General features: G+C 35.7%; 1 protein-coding gene across 1 annotated transcript; it reads left to right on the top strand.

The window, feature by feature from the left end:
- Window positions 1-1,530: 1,530 nt before the first annotated feature.
- Window positions 1,531-18,395, top strand: LOC139842690 (multiple organellar RNA editing factor 1, mitochondrial-like). The gene is given in 5 exon segments (XM_071832806.1): window positions 1,531-1,569; window positions 1,571-1,917; window positions 17,840-17,948; window positions 18,038-18,092; window positions 18,190-18,395. Coding segments are annotated over 5 exon segments (756 nt in total).
- The last annotated feature ends 917 nt before the right edge of the window (window positions 18,396-19,312 follow it).

The following is a 19,312-nucleotide window of genomic DNA, read 5'->3' as shown; positions in this document are numbered from 1 at the left end:
CGAATACGAGTGCATACGAGTAGAATTATTGATGAAACTGAACGAGGATGTAATTGTAAGCATTTTTGTTAAGTAGAAGTATTTTGATAAGTGTATTGAAGTCTTTCAAAAGTGTATAAATACATATTAAAACACTACATGTATATACATTTTAACTGAGTCGTTAAGTCATCGTTAGTCGTTACATGTAAGTGTTGTTTTGAAACCTTTAGGTTAACGATCTTGTTAAATGTTGTTAACCCAATGTTTATAATATCAAATGAGATTTTAAATTATTATATTATCATGATATTATCATGTATGAATATCTCTTAATATGATATATATACATTAAATGTCTTTACAACGATAATCGTTACATATATGTCTCGTTTAAAAATCATTAAGTTAGTAGTCTTGTTTTTACATATGTAGTTCATTGTTAATATACTTTATGATATGTTTTCTTATCATAGTATCATGTTAACTATATATATATATCCATATATATGTCATCAAATAGTTTTTACAAGTTTTAACGTTCGTGAATCACCGATCAACTTGGGTGGTCAATTGTCTATATGAAACATATTTCAATTAATCAAGTCTTAACAAATTTGATTGCTTAACATGTTGGAAACATTTAATCATGTAAATATCAATCTCAATTAATATATATAAACATGGAAAAGTTCGGGTCACTACAGGTAGTTCACAAGTCGGTGACACCCTTTGATGAGTCACAAGTCGGTGACAACATACGAGTGAGACTCGACGTTATTGGTCGTCTACAAGTCGGTAGTGCCATAGCGAGGAACGGTTTGTTATATTTATGCATTATTGTGATTTAGTATATTATTGTGGCGATTTATATACTAACGTTGTTGCTAGTCGTATGTTTGGTGTTGCTAGCTCGTTTATGCATTTTGTTTGCATGGTATTGTAAGTGGATGCATGTAGGTAAATTACATATGTATATGTATAAGTATTGCATTCACTAAGCGTTAGCTTACCCTCTCGTTGTTGACTTTTTTATAGATTGCATGGATGCGGAGGCTCGGGTAAGCGGGGACTAGTGGACTTGCGTAGTTGCTTTAGAAGGCTTGCTTTTGGATTGATTAGGATTGGGTAGCGTATCCCCAATCGCCATGCTCGGCCTTTATTTTGTATTACAAATCATGTGGTTGAAAACTTGTATTTTCGTACGAAAGTCGTAAAACGACCGATGTGGGCCCGGTCTTCGTAAGACTGATTTTATTAATGGAACATGTTAGTTCTACATATATTAATGTATGGTTAAAAGCGTTTTGTCTAAATACGTCGGGAAGTGGTCAAACATTTTCGCGTTTAAAGACTTTCCGGACAGGCCACTTTGGCGCGCCGCGCCATATGCTGTTCCAGCAAATTTTTTTTTTATTTCGCGTTATTGGTTGGTTAACGGGTTGGGTTGTTACATTGCATACCAAACGAAACCATCATTTTCCGTTAAACCCTGAAGGATAACCCTAGTTTCTACAAATTTTCTTATTCGGAACCACCACTCAGGTCCTCATGGCGGCGAACGTTCTTCGTCTCCGGAGATCACTTGCATGCACTCACAAGCTCCATCCTCAATCACTCACGATTTTTTACTTCCGCTGTAGAAACCGTATCTTCACCAACTCCCGTTAAACAAAACTATAGCTTATTTGAACACACTCAATCAAAATCTAACAGTTGCATTTTATTCAAATTCTTACCTTCAAGGTCCATTTCTTCGAGAGCTAGATACAGTTATGATGATATGGATGGTGATCATATCAGTCCGGATGCTATACTATTTGAGGGCTGCGATTACAAGCATTGGTTGATTACCATGGATTTTCTTAAAGATCCTAAACCTTCACCGGAAGAAATGGTGGAAACTTATGTTCAAACTGCTGCCAAAGTGCTTGGAAGGTTTAATATTATCTATAAGACCATTTGCATCGGCATGAAGTAACGGCGTCACATGGCCGACGTGGAGCCCAAGAGACGCCGGAACCAGCGTAACAAGGCGTCACAAGGTGGCGTTTGGGCGGCGTCAGTCGGAAAGAAACGAAGCAAGTAACAGCCGTTTCTTACACGTGGCGTGTGGTGATTGGGCGTGCGTTTTGACCAATTCTTGCGGTAGATCCATGGCGAAATTGAAGCTGTTGTGGAGAGAAATTGAAGCTCATCTGGAGGTAGATCCATGGCGAATTGAACGATTAAGTATGGATTCATGAATGAATGCAAGTATATGTATGTATATGTATATGGGAGTGTATGTATAGAATCTGATTTTGGGTGAAATGAGAAAACAAAGAAGTGTGTTTGATGGTTTTAAGAGAAATTATTTTTATTATATTTATACTCTATTTATTTTATTTATATTTTTGTATTACTCCATAAATTAAATACCGTTTTATTTAAAAAAAATTGCATATTAAGTAAAAATAAAACAAATAAAAATAAGAAAAATAAAAACAAATGTCACCTCAGCATTTCACTCAAAAATAACACCAAAAAGTAACACCACAACTACTCCACCCAAACAAGTAACACGTCATAGTCATCCAAAAAGTGCAAAAAGGCAAGTGACACCAAAAGAAACGCCACTTACCGTTACGAATGGTCTAAGGCTGTTTGCAACGGTGCAAAGTGACACCGTCACTTGCCCATGTGGCAACGAATAAATGCCAATTTTTGCTATAATGGAGTGTCACTTTGTGGCGTTACTTTGGTGTGAGTTAGAAAGTGACACCAAAAGAAATTTGGTGTCACTTGTTTATTTATTTTTTTATTAATTTAAAAATATTATTTTAATCCTCTTTCAATACTTAACCCTTATATTTTAACACATCATCACAATACTCCTAACTAACACCAAAAAGAAACACCGCCACTACTCCACCCAAAAAAGAAATACGTCATACTTGAAATGTCCCGTTCTTATTGATTAAAAACGTTCCATATTAATTGATTTCGTTGCGAGGTTTTGACCTCTATATGAGACGTTTTTCAAAGACTGCATTCATTTTTAAAACAAACCATAACCTTTATTTCATCAATAAAGGTTTAAAAAGCTTTACGTAGATTATCAAATAATGATAATCTAAAATATCCTGTTTACACACGACCATTACATAATGGTTTACAATACCAATATGTTACAACAAAATAAGTTTCTTGAATGCAGTTTTTACACTATATCATACAAGCATGGACTCCAAATCTCGTCCTTATTTAAGTATGCGACAGCGGAAGCTCTTAATAATCACCTGAGAATAAACATGTTTAAAACGTCAACAAAAATGTTGGTGAGTTATAGGTTTAACCTATATATATCAAATCATAATAATAGACCACAAGATTTCATATTTCAATACACATCCCATACATAGAGATAAAAATCATTCATATGGTGAACACCTGGTAACCTGTAACATCCCGCGTTTTTCCGTTAAATTTATTTTAACACCGTCTTTTTTTTTAAATAATATCTTTCGTCATTTAATTTGGCATCTTTCGTTAACTAACGTTCATAATATTCTCGTTATTTAATTATAACATCACTCGTTTACTCTAACATTTTAAAATATTTCGTTTGGTTAATTCCCGCACCCGACAACAAACTCGAGGGACTAGTTTCGCCAAGGGAGCAAAGATGTGACTAGCTTTTGACTAGTCAACACCCACCTCCCCATTCCCTTCCATTTTCATTTTCATTTTCTTTTAACACTTTCAAGAATTCTCTCAAATCTTCAAACAAGAAATCATCATCCATTTTAAATCGATCAAGCTTCAATCCAAACAAATTACATATTTGGAATCCTTGCATCTTCCTCTTCGATTTCATACCAACCTCATCTCGTTTGGGTAACTTTCTAAAATCACTAGATTTTTGTGTTCTTGATGTTTTTAACTTATAAAGTTGTTAATTAGTGTCTATGGCTCAAGTCTAACATGAATATATGATTTATATGTTCGATTTCGTTATTTTTGATAACTAGCATGAACTTGAAAGTTTGGTGTGTTTGATTTATGATTTGGATGCTTAAATGTTGTTAATATGTTAAAGTGCAAGTATTAGATGTGTTCCTAGTGTCACTAGCTTCAATTTGATGTGTAGGTTGATTTGTAAAACTTCATAAACTTGATTTGTGATTTTGGTGATTTTGGATTAGGGTTTGATAAGCTTTATATGAACTTTTGGTGCATCAAATGCTATGAATTGTTGTTGATAAGTGTTTAGTTGCAATGTGTGTTTGATTACCTTCAAAACGGCATATCACATGTGTGAATTGGATTCCCGAAACTTAAAATGCATTTGATGAGCTTGAAACTTTGAAAATGGATTCTTAATGATCACTTGACGGAAAATCGGTTATTGAAATTGATGAATTGCTTGATGAAATGTGCTTAGTTGTTTTCCTTGTCAAATTACCTTTCTAATGATATAGGTTATGCGTTTTAAGTGTTTTCGGTGCATGAAATATGTTAAAATGAGTTTTGGTTCGTTACTTAAGTTATTTTTCTGCAATCAGCAATTCCCCAGGTTATGCGCGCCGCGCGTGCATCTGCGCGCCGCGCAAATCAGAAAAACCAAATAAATGGTTCCCTTGGTCGAGTTCTGACCTGGTATTGCACATGGGTGCGCGCCGCGCAACCCATTGCGCACCGCGCAAATGGCCCAGGCCAACTTTCTTGTCTTTAAACGCTCCCAAAATGTTTCCCGCTTAACCGTAACTCCGATTAACATGAAACTTGACTATTATGCTCGTATATGACTTCTCATCATGAGAAAATTGTCGGACACCCGACCCGACCCCGTTGACTTTGACTTTGACCAAGTTTGACTTTTAGTCAAACTTAACCAAACGATTATACAATCGTTCTAACATACTTAACTACTTGTATCGTGCATGAAACTTGACAAATTGATTCACATGCTATATTAATCGAGTCGTAACGAGCCATAGGACTAATTGAACATCTTTGACCGTTTGTGTTTACCGTTATTGATACATCCTATATGTTTAGGTCAAGACTAGCATTGTTCTTTGCACGTTTACTTGTTGAAGTACTATTTCACTCTTGCAATCAAAGGTGAGATCATAGTACCACTTTTACTCTTTTTGAACTTATATTTGGGATGAGAAAACATAAACGATTCTTTTGAACTAAGTGAACACAAGAACGGGAAAACAAACATTCTACATACGAGTTTAGAACAAAAAGCCTCAATTCGATTATCATTAGTTACACTTGACGGGTGTAAGCGAGAACTTATGTTATATGGCCATATGGGTTGACAACCCTCATCTTTGACGGTTCGCTACCGTCTACGGATGAAATATATTTTCGAGAATCAGTGTTTGTTCTAGCACTATGGATGGGGTATACAATGGATGGAATGTTAAGCTTTGATAATTGGGTGCTCGTGAATATTAACTTTTAGAATGTGTTACTATTATTTCAACTTTGCAAACCTTGTGGTTCGACTTACTTACTTTTACTCACTTACTTACTTAAACCTATGATTTCACCAACATTTTCGTTGACAGATTTCTATGTTTTTCTCAGGTCTTACACGATATGTGAAACATGCTTCCGCTCACTATTTGATACTTGCATTGGATGTCGAGTATACATGCATTACTTGGAGCGTCTTTGACTTTACTTTAAACCGTGTCGCCTAGATTTCAAATGTACTTATAACCTTGTAACTTAACTTTTGGTTGAACAATTCTTGTAAACTTTGGGAACAATCTTTATTTTGAAATGAAGGCGACATATTTTGGTCAAACTTTGTCTTAAAGACTTATGACCATGCAATGGGACCTACGTAGACGACGCCGTCACTTGACGATTTTTCGGGGTCGCTACAAGTGGTATCAGAGCATTGGTTGTAGGGATTTAGAGTTCATTTGTGTCCACCCCGAGTCATAGGGTACATAGGTGAATCTAGACTACAACCGGCATATAGACTAAAGTAGGAATTACTTGACTATTTGTGCATTTATACTCGAACTCTTCTATCATATCTAACTCGTATTCGATCTTGATCTTACATTGATAAATTTTGTTGATGCGCCACCTTGACTTTATGAAGTAATGTTAAATGCACATGAGAATCAGGGTAATATAATTTCCGGGATTATATTACGGTGATTCACATGGACGTTCCGACACTATGACATAGAGAATTTAAGGCGAGTCAAGGAAAATTTTCTCTTTATCCTTATTCCATACTCCGGTTAGTATTGTTGAAAATACTAACCAACGATATTCTTGTGTCATGAAGGAACAATGGCTCACCAAGGTCAACACAATACTCCTCTCGAAACTCTAGAACAAGCTCTTCAACGAATGATAACCACCGCCGTGGGTACGGCCGTGGCCGATCACTTTTCTAACAACAACAATCATGGAGCCGGTAATTCAATCGAAGGTTGCTCCTACAAGAACTTCATGAAGTACAATCCTCCCACTTTCGATGGAACCGGGGGACCGGTTACTCTCACCCGATGGTTTGAACAAATGGAGACCGTTTTTAACACAAGCGGTTGTCGAGACCAAGATAAGGTCAAGTTTTCCACCCTCACTTTCACCGGTATTGCTCTCTCATGGTGGAACACGTATGTACAATTAGTGGGAAGCGATGAAGCCCACACACTCTCTTGGACCGAATTAAGAGAAAGAATGATCACCGAATACTTCCCGCGCGACGAGACTCGGAGGCTCGAACAGGGTCTAAGGAATTTAAAAAACGGTCGGGAATGACCTCGGAACTTATAATCAACGGTTCACCGAACTAGTCTCAATGTGTCCAAATCTCATGACTCCCGAATCCCTAAGAGTCGAACTTTACATGGATGGCCTCCCTAAGAGCATTCAACACGGGGTAATGGCATCCCAACCCACTAACCTACAAGAGGCTTTAACCAAGGCCCGCCAAACTTTAGAAACGGCGAATGAAATGGAAGCACCGGCACCAATGGTCGAGAACCACCCGAGTAACAACAAAAGAACATGGGAAGCCCCCCAATCGAGTAACTACAACAACAACTTTGCCAAGGAACCTCTCACCCCCGTCGGCAAGAAAAGTTATGCCGGGACACGACCTTTTTGCAACAAATGCCACAAGCATCATTTTGGTGAATGTGGCAAGCTAATTTGCCATCGGTGCCAAGGTAGTGGTCATATTGCCAAGTATTGTGGAAGTACCGCCCCCGTCACTCAAAAGGGGCTCGACGCACCAAAGCCGAGTATTTGCTACAAATGTGGCCAATCGGGTCATTTTAGGAATGAATGCCCAAAGAATAAAGCAAAAACCAACGCGCGCCGTTGAACTTACAACATCGACACCTAGGATGCCCGAGACGATGATGGACTAGTCACGGGTACGTTTCTTCACAACAAACCGTATATTTCATACTTATTCGATTCGAGTACCGTTAGACGTTTTATAACCAAGGATTTGACTCGTGCTCTTTATATTCCACCTTTTTCCCCTAGACACTACTTAGGCAATTTAAGTGACCAACGGAAAATATTGTGTGCCTATAAATTTTATTGGAGGATATACGTTAAGACTTTTGACTTGACACCTATAGAACTAGGGAGCTCGGAACCTATTCGTTAAAAAAAAAAAATGTTTCCCCATCATCTTGTATAGATTATTGTGAACTGAGTAATTTTCGGTTGGAAACCGATACCCTCTCCCTCGCATCCATGACCTCATGATTTCTTGCATGAATCCCGTGTGTATTCCAAAACGACCTCCGTTCCGGTTATCACCAATTGGGGGTTAAGGGAGACGATGTCTCCTAAGCCATCTTCCGAACTCGCAACGTTAGTTGTAAATCTCTCTTAGTACCGTTTGATTTATTTAGGACTCCGTCCGTATTCATGAACCTCCTAAACCACGTATGCAACTTATCTAGAAAAATCTGTTATCGTATTTATGGATGACATCTTAACTTATTTAAGTAAAGAAGGAAAACGAACAACATCACCATCTTACGCTCGAACTTTTGAGAAAAGAGCAACTCTATACCAAATTCTCCGAGTGAGAATTTCTGTTGAACGAAGTCCAATTTTCTAGACCATGATATTAATGGTCAAGGCATTACAATCAATCTCGAAATCAAGCCACATGTAATCAGGAAACTCTACCAACTCGGACTTGTATTCGTAAAAAAAAAAAAAAAAAAAAAAAAAAAAAAATCTTAGATCTCGTCTGTTATTACCAAAGATTCATTTCTGACTTTTCTCGTGTTACCCGACTTTTAAACTCGTTAACTCACTAAGGGAAAACTTTAAACCTCTCCGTGTTCGAACCTTGAGCGTGATTCTTCACACCAACATTTCTAGTTAAAATCGTATAGCAACAGATGGAACTCAAACATGGAAATATTTCTACATGAACGCCGAAAGGCATACTCTCTCTACTCAAAAATTAACGTAACTAAAATTCGTTATTTTGCACGAAGAATTCGAATACTAAACTGTAGATCCGATCAACTTTCTCGTCATCACGTACCACACACATACCTCTGTTATTTCACCGTTACTGTCTGATATTACTGGAATTTAAGATAACACACAATCCAACGATACTTCACTCTTCTTTGACTTAACGCCCTTGTGTTCCTGATAATCGGTCAACTATTGTTCAACCCCGAACTATACAACTACGTGTACTACCTCGTTTCTCTTTCAGACTTCAACTTTTGACAACTAGAGGCACGTTATGGCAACCTCGAGATGTAAGCTCATCCTATTCTAGGTCCTCATTTCACTCCTATCTTTATCGCTCGCATTTCCGTTTAAGGAAACTCCTTGTAACATTTCTCCATGGATAGAGAAACTCCTTATATTACATTAGTATTCGCCACGAGGGTGAATAGTCCTAACGAACATTTTTCGAACCCTAACTGACTTGTTCAAACATATCTTAAGAGATTCTACACCAACACGGTGTATCTTTGTCATTTATCCTGTATCGAAATACTCGTTTCACTTCTAGTGTTACAAGAAACCTTGGGAACCCGCTTAGACATGAGTACCGCGTACCACCCACAAACTGACGAACCGAGCAAACGAACGATTTACGTCTTGGAAAGACATGTCACAAACTCGTATTGTCACCTTTAGTAGATCACTCTTACAACAGTAGTTACCACTCGTGTGTTCACGCGCACTTTCCGAAACCCTATATGACCGCTAATGTCATACCCCTGTTCATTTAACCAAAGCATCAACCACCGAAATCTGAACTCCATCAAGAAACAACAATCGAGATCATTCAAATCCGAGGAGGGCTCGAGACGATCCGTAGTCGCCAAAAGAGTTATACCAAACTTAGATGAAAACCTCACAAATCCCAGTGTGTAACCGCGTAATATTGAGAAACCGCACCTTGGAAAGGTGTAATCCATTTTGGGAAATCGAGAAAGGCTATATCCGCAATATCGAACCTTTTGAAACCTTGGGGCGTATTGGAACCGCTTCCTACCGTTTAGAACTTCCAACTAAATTAAGTTTCCGTTTACCCTACATTTCGTGTAACAAACTTAGAAACGTGTCCTGCGAAACAGGAACGTGCAATCCTGCTAGATACACCAACTATCGATGACAAACTTCTCTTCATAGGAAAACCAGTTGAAACCGGGGATCGTAAAACCAAACCTTAATACAACGTAAAACCCTGACTATCCAAATTCATGAGAACACTCAAGGACGTACCTACACTTATTCATGTCATGAACAACGTAAAGTCTCGAGTAAGAGATATCGACTACTACTTCCAACTAAATTTCGGGACGAAATTTCTTTTGAGGTGTGGATAATGTAACATCCCGCGTTTTTCCGTTAAATTTATTTTAACACCGTCTTTTTTTTTTAAATAATATCTTTCGTCATTTAATTTGGCATCTTTCGTTAACTAACGTTCATAATATTCTCGTTATTTAATTATAACATCACTCGTTTACTCTAACGTTTTAAAATATTTCGTTTGGTTAATTCCCGCACCCGACAACAAACTCGAGGGACTAGTTTCGCCAAGGGAGCAAAGATGTGACTAGCTTTTGACTAGTCAACACCCACCTCCCCATTCCCTTCCATTTTCATTTTCATTTTCTTTTAACACTTTCAAGAATTCTCTCAAATCTTCAAACAAGAAATCATCATCCATTTTAAATCGATCAAGCTTCAATCCAAACAAATTACATATTTGGAATCCTTGCATCTTCCTCTTCGATTTCATACCAACCTCATCTCGTTTGGGTAACTTTCTAAAATCACTAGATTTTTGTGTTCTTGATGTTTTTAACTTATAAAGTTGTTAATTAGTGTCTATGGCTCAAGTCTAACATGAATATATGATTTATATGTTCGATTTCGTTATTTTTGATAACTAGCATGAACTTGAAAGTTTGGTGTGTTTGATTTATGATTTGGATGCTTAAATGTTGTTAATATGTTAAAGTGCAAGTATTAGATGTGTTCCTAGTGTCACTAGCTTCAATTTGATGTGTAGGTTGATTTGTAAAACTTCATAAACTTGATTTGTGATTTTGGTGATTTTGGATTAGGGTTTGATAAGCTTTATATGAACTTTTGGTGCATCAAATGCTATGAATTGTTGTTGATAAGTGTTTAGTTGCAATGTGTGTTTGATTACCTTCAAAACGGCATATCACATGTGTGAATTGGATTCCCGAAACTTAAAATGCATTTGATGAGCTTGAAACTTTGAAAATGGATTCTTAATGATCACTTGACGGAAAATCGGTTATTGAAATTGATGAATTGCTTGATGAAATGTGCTTAGTTGTTTTCCTTGTCAAATTACCTTTCTAATGATATAGGTTATGCGTTTTAAGTGTTTTCGGTGCATGAAATATGTTAAAATGAGTTTTGGTTCGTTACTTAAGTTATTTTTCTGCAATCAGCAATTCCCCAGGTTATGCGCGCCGCGCGTGCACCTGCGCGCCGTGCAAACCAGAAAAACCAAATAAATGGTTCCCTTGGTCGAGTTCTGACCTGGTATTGCACATGGGTGCGCGCCGCGCAACCCATTGCGCACCGCGCAAATGGCCCAGGCCAACTTTCTTGTCTTTAAACGCTCCCAAAATGTTTCCCGCTTAACCGTAACTCCGATTAACATGAAACTTGACTATTATGCTCGTATATGACTTCTCATCATGAGAAAATTGTCGGACACCCGACCCGACCCCGTTGACTTTGACTTTGACCAAGTTTGACTTTTAGTCAAACTTAACCAAACGATTATACAATCGTTCTAACATACTTAACTACTTGTATCGTGCATGAAACTTGACAAATTGATTCAAATGCTATATTAATCGAGTCGTAACGAGCCATAGGACTAATTGAACATCTTTGACCGTTTGTGTTTACCGTTATTGATACAACCTATATGTTTAGGTCAAGACTAGCATTGTTCTTTGCACGTTTACTTGTTGAAGTACTATTTCACTCTTGCAATCAAAGGTGAGATCATAGTCCCACTTTTACTCTTTTTGAACTTATATTTGGGATGAGAAAACATAAACGATTCTTTTGAACTAAGTGAACACAAGAACGGGAAAACAAACATTCTACATACGAGTTTAGAACAAAAAGCCTCAATTCGATTATCATTAGTTACACTTGACGGGTGTAAGCGAGAACTTATGTTATATGGCCATATGGGTTGACAACCCTCATCTTTGACGGTTCGCTACCGTCTACGGATGAAATATATTTTCGAGAATCAGTGTTTATTCTAGCACTATGGATGGGGTATACAATGGATGGAATGTTAAGCTTTGATAATTGGGTGCTCGTGAATATTAACTTTTAGAATGTGTTACTATTATTTCAACTTTGCAAACCTTGTGGTTCGACTTACTTACTTTTACTCACTTACTTACTTAAACCTATGATTTCACCAACGTTTTCGTTGACAGATTTCTATTTTTTTCTCAGGTCTTACACGATATGTGAAACATGCTTCCGCTCACTATTTGATACTTGCATTGGATGTCGAGTATACATGCATTACTTGGAGCGTCTTTGACTTTACTTTAAACCGTGTCGCCTAGATTTCAAATGTACTTATAACCTTGTAACTTAACTTTTGGTTGAACAATTCTTGTAAACTTTGGGAACAATCTTTATTTTGAAATGAAGGCGACATATTTTGGTCAAACTTGGTCTTAAAGACTTATGACCATGCAATGGGACCTACGTAGACGACGCCGTCACTTGACGATTTGTCGGGGTCGCTACATAACCGACATTAACAAGATGCATATATAAGAATATCCCCATCATTCCGGGACACCCTTCGGATATGATATAAATTTCGAAGTACTAAAGCATCCGGTACTTTGGATGGGGTTTGTTAGGCCCAATAGATCTATCTTTAGGATTCGCGTCAATTAGGGTGTCTGTTCCCTAATTCTTAGATTACCAGACTTAATAAAAAGGGGCATATTCGATTTCGATAATTCAACCATAGAATGTAGTTTCACGTACTTGTGTCTATTTTGTAAATCATTTATAAAACCTGCATGTATTCTCATCCCAAAATATTAGATTTTAAAAGTGGGACTATAACTCACTTTCACAGATTTTTACTTCGTCGAGAAGTAAGACTTGTCCACTGTTGATTCACGAACCTATAACAATATATACATGTATATTAAAGTATGTTCAAAATATATTTACAACACTTTTAATATATTTTGATGTTTTAAGTTTATTAAGTCAGCTGTCCTCGTTAGTAACCTACAACTAGTTGTCCACAGTTAGATGTACAGAAATAAATCGATAAATATTATCTTGAATCAATCCACGACCCAGTGTATACGTATCTCAGTATTGATCACAACTCAAACTATATATATTTTGGAATCAACCTCAACCCTGTATAGTTAACTCCAACATTCACATATAGAGTGTCTATGGTTGTTCCGAAATATATATAGATGTGTCGACATGATAGGTCGAAACATTGTATACGTGTCTATGGTATCTCAAGATTACATAATATACAATACAAGTTGATTAAGTTATGGTTGGAATAGATTTGTTACCAATTTTCACGTAGCTAAAATGAGAAAAATTATCCAATCTTGTTTTACCCATAACTTCTTCATTTTAAATCCGTTTTGAGTGAATCAAATTGCTATGGTTTCATATTGAACTCTATTTTATGAATCTAAACAGAAAAAGTATAGGTTTATAGTCGAAAAAATAAGTTACAAGTCATTTTTGTAAAGGTAGTCATTTCAGTCGAAAGAACGACGTCTAGATGACCATTTTAGAAAACATACTTCCACTTTGAGTTTAACCATAATTTTTGGATATAGTTTCATGTTCATAATAAAAATCATTTTCTCATAATAACAACTTTTAACTCAAAGTTTATCAGAGTTTTTAATTAACTAACCCAAAACAGCCCGCGGTGTTACTACGACGGCGTAAATCCGGTTTTACGGTGTTTTTCGTGTTTCCAGGTTTTAAATCATTAAGTTAGCATATCATATAGATATAGAACATGTGTTTAGTTGATTTTAAAAGTCAAGTTAGAAGGATTAACTTTTGTTTGCGAACAAGTTTAGAATTAACTAAACTATGTTCTAGTGATTACAAGTTTAAACCTTCGAATAAGATAGCTTTATATGTATGAATCGAATGATGTTATGAACATCATTACTACCTTAAGTTCCTTAGATAAACCTACTGGAAAAGAGAAAAATGGATCTAGCTTCAACAGATCCATGGATGGCTCGAAGTTCTTGAAGCAGAATCATGACACGAAAACAAGTTCAAGTAAGATCATCACTTGAAATAAGATTGTTATAGTTATAGAAATTGAACCAAAGTTTGAATATGATTATTACCTTGTATTAGAATGATAACCTAATGTAAGAAACAAAGATTTCTTGAGGTTGGATGATCACCTTACAAGATTGGAAGTGAGCTAGCAAACTTGAAAGTATTCTTGATTTTATGTAACTAGAACTTGTAGAATTTATGAAGAACACTTAGAACTTGAAGATAGAACTTGAGAGAGATCAATTAGATGAAGAAAATTGAAGAATGAAAGTGTTTGTAGGTGTTTTTGGTCGTTGGTGTATGGATTAGATATAAAGGATATGTAATTTTGTTTTCATGTAAATAAGTCATGAATGATTACTCATATTTTTGTAATTTTATGAGATATTTCATGCTAGTTGCCAAATTATGGTTCCCACATGTGTTAGGTGACTCACATGGGCTGCTAATAGCTGATCATTGGAGTGTATATACCAATAGTACATACATCTAAAATCTGTGTATTGTACGAGTACGAATGCGGGTGCATACGAGTAGAATTGTTGATGAAACTGAACGAGGATGTAATTGTAAGAATTTTTGTTAAGTAGAAGTATTTTGATAAGTGTATTGAAGTCTTTCAAAAGTGTATAAATACATATTAAAACACTACATGTATATACATTTTAACTGAGTCGTTAAGTCATCGTTAGTCGTTACATGCAAGTGTTGTTTTGAAACCTTTAGGTTAACGATCTTGTTAAATGTTGTTAACCCAATGTTTATAATATCAAATGAGATTTTAAATTATTATATTATCATGATATTATCATGTATGAATATCTCTTAATATGATATATATACATTAAATGTCTTTACAACGATAATCGTTACATATATGTCTCGTTTAAAAATCATTAAGTTAGTAGTCTTGTTTTTACATATGTAGTTCATTGTTAATATACTTAATAAAATGTTTACTTATAATAGTATCATGTTAACTATATATATATCCATATATATGTCATCATATACTTTTTACAAGTTTTAACGTTCGTGAATCACCGGTCAACTTGGGTGGTCAATTGTCTATATGAAACATATTTCAATTAATCAAGTCTTAATAAGTTTGATTGCTTAACATGTTGGAAACATTTAATCATGTAAATATCATTCTCAATTAATATATATAAACATGGAAAATTTCGGGTCACTACAATACTCAGCAAAAAAGTGCAAAAAGGCAAGTGACACCACAGAGAAACGCCACAACCGTTACAAATAGTCTAATTGTGTATAGCATATGTATAATGTATATATAATTATATAATTGTATATCTACATTGACTGTATGATTTTTGTAAATTTTAAGCCTTTAAGTTGATTACCTTAAATTATGCTGTATGTTTTTTTAAACCTTTAATTTATTGTCTAATTGTGAATATTACTTGTGCATGGTTAATTATATTGATGTATATTTCACATGAAGTGCTTTCTTATGGTTAATTTGTTGCTGCCCTAAATCAATTAGGCATGTCGGTTTCACATAGAACTTTGTATATATATGTAAAGTTTCTACAAGTGTAGATGGTAAGAAAACATATGATATATATATATATATATATATATATATATATATATATGTTTGACTGTATCTAAATATTTTACAGTAATATGTTAGTAGTTAAGTAGTAAATATAAGTTTTTAATTTTTAACTATGCAAATATGGAATTGTGTAAATGGCCAACCAATATCGTATGTAATTACGAGTAGTAATTAGCGCGAGTACTATTTGGGTGTTATGAAAATTCGTGATTTTCTATTTTTGAACCGGGTTGTATGAGACGGATTGATCTTTTTAGTTTGATTCCTAGTTTTCGTTTAGTTGGCTATTTGGCTTAAATATAAAGGTAAAAGAACTTAATTATTAAAAGTAGAGAATAAATAATTAACTCCTCTGACTTGGGATTCGGGAATTTTTGTATTCCATCCCCACGCTCCTCAGCCACCCTCCACCACCCTCCTCAGCCACCCTCTACCACCCTAAACCACCCTCCACCACCCTAAACCACCCTCCACCATCTCTTTTCATATACCAATCTTGACCAAAATTCTTTTTATTTCTTTTTATTCTTCTCTCCTTTTAGAACTTTGTTTCTTAAAACAATCACCTTCTGATCAAAACATAAACCTGTCCGTTCATCTTCTTCCACGGACAACCAACCCACCATCTTCTCCGGCCAGCCCTCTGGCCAAAGATGATGTAACCCTTATGTCAGAACCAAATGTCTCCTCGAGTTCAATGTCGAGTGATTGTCGTGTTACAGCGTTTTTGATTTTCAATTTCCTGGAGTCGTGGTCTCGTGATGATTGTCGGAGAGTATTCGGGAATTATGGGACTCTAAATGATGTGTACTTTGCTCGAAAGAGATTGTCGAGCGGCCAACGCTTCTGGTATGTCCGATTTGTTGGCGTTTCTGACATCGATTCCTTCGCGAGAGATTTAAACAACATTCAAGTCGACGGGAGGTGGATTCATGCCTACAAGGCAATCGAGAGAGATATATCCAGACAGAATAAAGGCAGTGCTTCAAACCCAATTTCCGAAGGTTTTAGTCGTACTCCTTTTCCTAATCCAAACGTCGATGACTATAAAGAATTTCCACATGCCCTTGGAGTCGTGTTTCAGCTAATACGTCAATACCATTCAGTTGGGAAGGTAAATCCTTCGCTGACTCTCTTGTAGGGGGTAATAAATCAAATCGTATCGAGATAAAAGTCGGTGGTAAATGGATTGATTTTGATCTTCCGGAATCGGTGAGCAACCATAACCTTGTTTTTAGTTTTAACAAGGATCGAATTCCATGGGCTTTGGTCAAAGTAAACAAGTCCCGGTTCGAAGATGTTGACGGCGGGTTTAAATCGGAGACGGCCAAGGGGTCTGAGCTGGGTGATAATGATCCGTCATTGGGTCCAATTTCTTCTTGTAATGTAACGGTTAATGAGGGCGAGCTTTGTGAAGATGATAAGAATGTTTTGCAGGGTGATAAACCTATTGAGAATTGCGAAGAGATTGACAATGATGTGGCTGATGTTGAAGAACTGACGCCGGATGTCGATGTGGTCGATGTGGCTGATGATGATGAGGCTGAAGAAGGAGAGTTCAAGCCGGTTAATTCGGGTGATGACACCGTTTCACCTTCGTCCGATGTCACACCTACCTCGATCTGCAAACCGGAAGTCAAAATAACTGGTGACTCGTTGCCCAATAGTTTCCAACCGTCGAGGTCGTCTGTAGCTGGTTCCCATGTCGATGGTACTGGTTTCGAGGAAAATCTGGGCACGCGTGATCCTTTTCATCAGGAATCCAAGGCGAGTTGTTGTCAAAAACTACATGAGCCTGTATCTCCTACTGGGCCAGATTATTCAAGTGCCTCTAATTTGGACAATCAGGCCCCAATTGGGCTGGAGCTGGGCTCAGATGAAAGAAACGTCGGTGACCCTAGCCCAGAAATAAGTGAATGTCGAGCATATTCCGCGGTAGCCCGTTTTCGCGTTAAAAAAAAAAAAGCTCCTCCTTTAATCAAAAGCCATTTTATTAAACAAGTGTGGGGTAGGTGTAATATGAAGCGTAACCGACGTCGAGACAATTTTCGTTGGCATGATAGATACTTTATCGAGAATGTGATGAATGACTCGGACGAGGATATTGGTTGATGCTCATGTTGCTCTTCTTGTGCGTCATCGGACTCGGAATCATAGGCTTATTGTCGTGTTGAGTCGCTATAATGTCCTCATGATTGTGCTTCTTCTATAGTTTCGAGATTAAGTGTGTTTGTGCGTCTTAATTTTGCAGTTGTATGTTGTTGTGTTTATTGTCTAGCTCCTTGCTAGTTTTCGTGTACTGTTTTTTTTCTATTAATAAAAATTGCTTGACTTTCAAAGAAAATATGGAATTGTGTACTTTTTAGATGGGTTTAAGGTGTTTTGATTTGATTGTTTCTTATCTCATGATTTTAGTGTGGAAGAGGCGAAGAAGAAAATTTATGCTTGTAGCACAACCACTTACAATAGGTTTCAGATTGAGGTGTCAGAGGAAGTTTCGGAGCAGTTTAAAGGTATGCTTCTTGTTTTCATGACAGCAGATGATCAATTGTTTCAGCTGTTGAAGCAGATGATATGATACTCTGATCGTTTCTTGAACAGCTATACCCGGAGTTTTTATTTGTGTTACCTGATTCCTATATTGATCCCGTTAACAAAGACTATAGAGGTAAGAGTTATCAGTTATGTAAATTTGATCATTTGTTATGTTTGATCAGTGAATGAATTATGATTTTCAAGCATTATGTTTGTTTTTGAAATTTCAGGAGACAAGTATATTAATGGAACTATCATACCTAGACCACTTCCCGTGCAATATGGAAGACATAGTGGAAGGTATAATGATCGGAATAGAGATTACAACAGACCACCTCGAGTTTATCAAGGAAATTATAATCAAGCTGAAGGGAAAAGTAATAACCATGCTAGAGAAACAGGGGGTGGTGGTTATGGGAAAGGCACCGGTGGCTAATACGGACAAACAGGCACTGGAAATTATGGTCAAGGGACAAGTGGACAATACGGGCAATGCGGTGTTGGACAATCTTGTGACGACCCGGGAATTTCCGACTAAAATTAAACTTAATCTTTATATGATTTCGACACTATAAGAAAAGTCTTTAATGTTGAGTCTAGAAAATTTTGGAACGATGTTCATATATTCATTTGACATTTGACAATTCCCGACGATTCATGAACGATTGTGTGCAAATAAATATGTAAACATATATATATAAATATTAACTATTCATTAAATGTTATTTTATAGTATATATACAATTAATAAACATGATATAATTAATAAGTTGTAATATTATTATATTAAATGTAATTAAAAGTTAAAATATAGTTGTTATAGTAATGTTATTATTACTTTCATTAATATTAGTAATATCAATAAATAATATTAATAATTAATCTTAGTAATAGTTATATTATAATAGATAATATATAGATATGAAATTTAACGCATATAATTTGTCATCTTTACTAATATTACTTTCATTACTATTATTTGAAAAAGTGTTTAATATTAATATCAGTGTTATTATTATTAATATGAATATTACATAATTACGAAATTTGATACAATTGATTTGTTGTATTATTATTATTATTATTATTATTATTATTATTATTATTATTATTATTATTATTATTATTAGTATTACTGTTATCATAATTAGTTGTAAGATTACAACTTTAGTAATATTAATGGATATTTATTATTATTATTATCTTTATCAATATTGGTATTATTAATATCATTAATATTACTATAGTTATTAGAAAATAATACAAACTATTATTTATATCATTAATAAAAATTATATTTCTATTATTAATAATTCTATTAGTACAAATCAGTATTTGTAATTATTATTAATT

This window comes from Rutidosis leptorrhynchoides, chromosome 4 (genome assembly GCF_046630445.1).
Source record: "Rutidosis leptorrhynchoides isolate AG116_Rl617_1_P2 chromosome 4, CSIRO_AGI_Rlap_v1, whole genome shotgun sequence".
Taxonomy (NCBI): domain Eukaryota; kingdom Viridiplantae; phylum Streptophyta; class Magnoliopsida; order Asterales; family Asteraceae; genus Rutidosis; species Rutidosis leptorrhynchoides.
The sequence above is the reverse complement of the archived record's forward strand: the minus strand, read 5'-3'. Positions and strand labels throughout refer to the sequence as shown.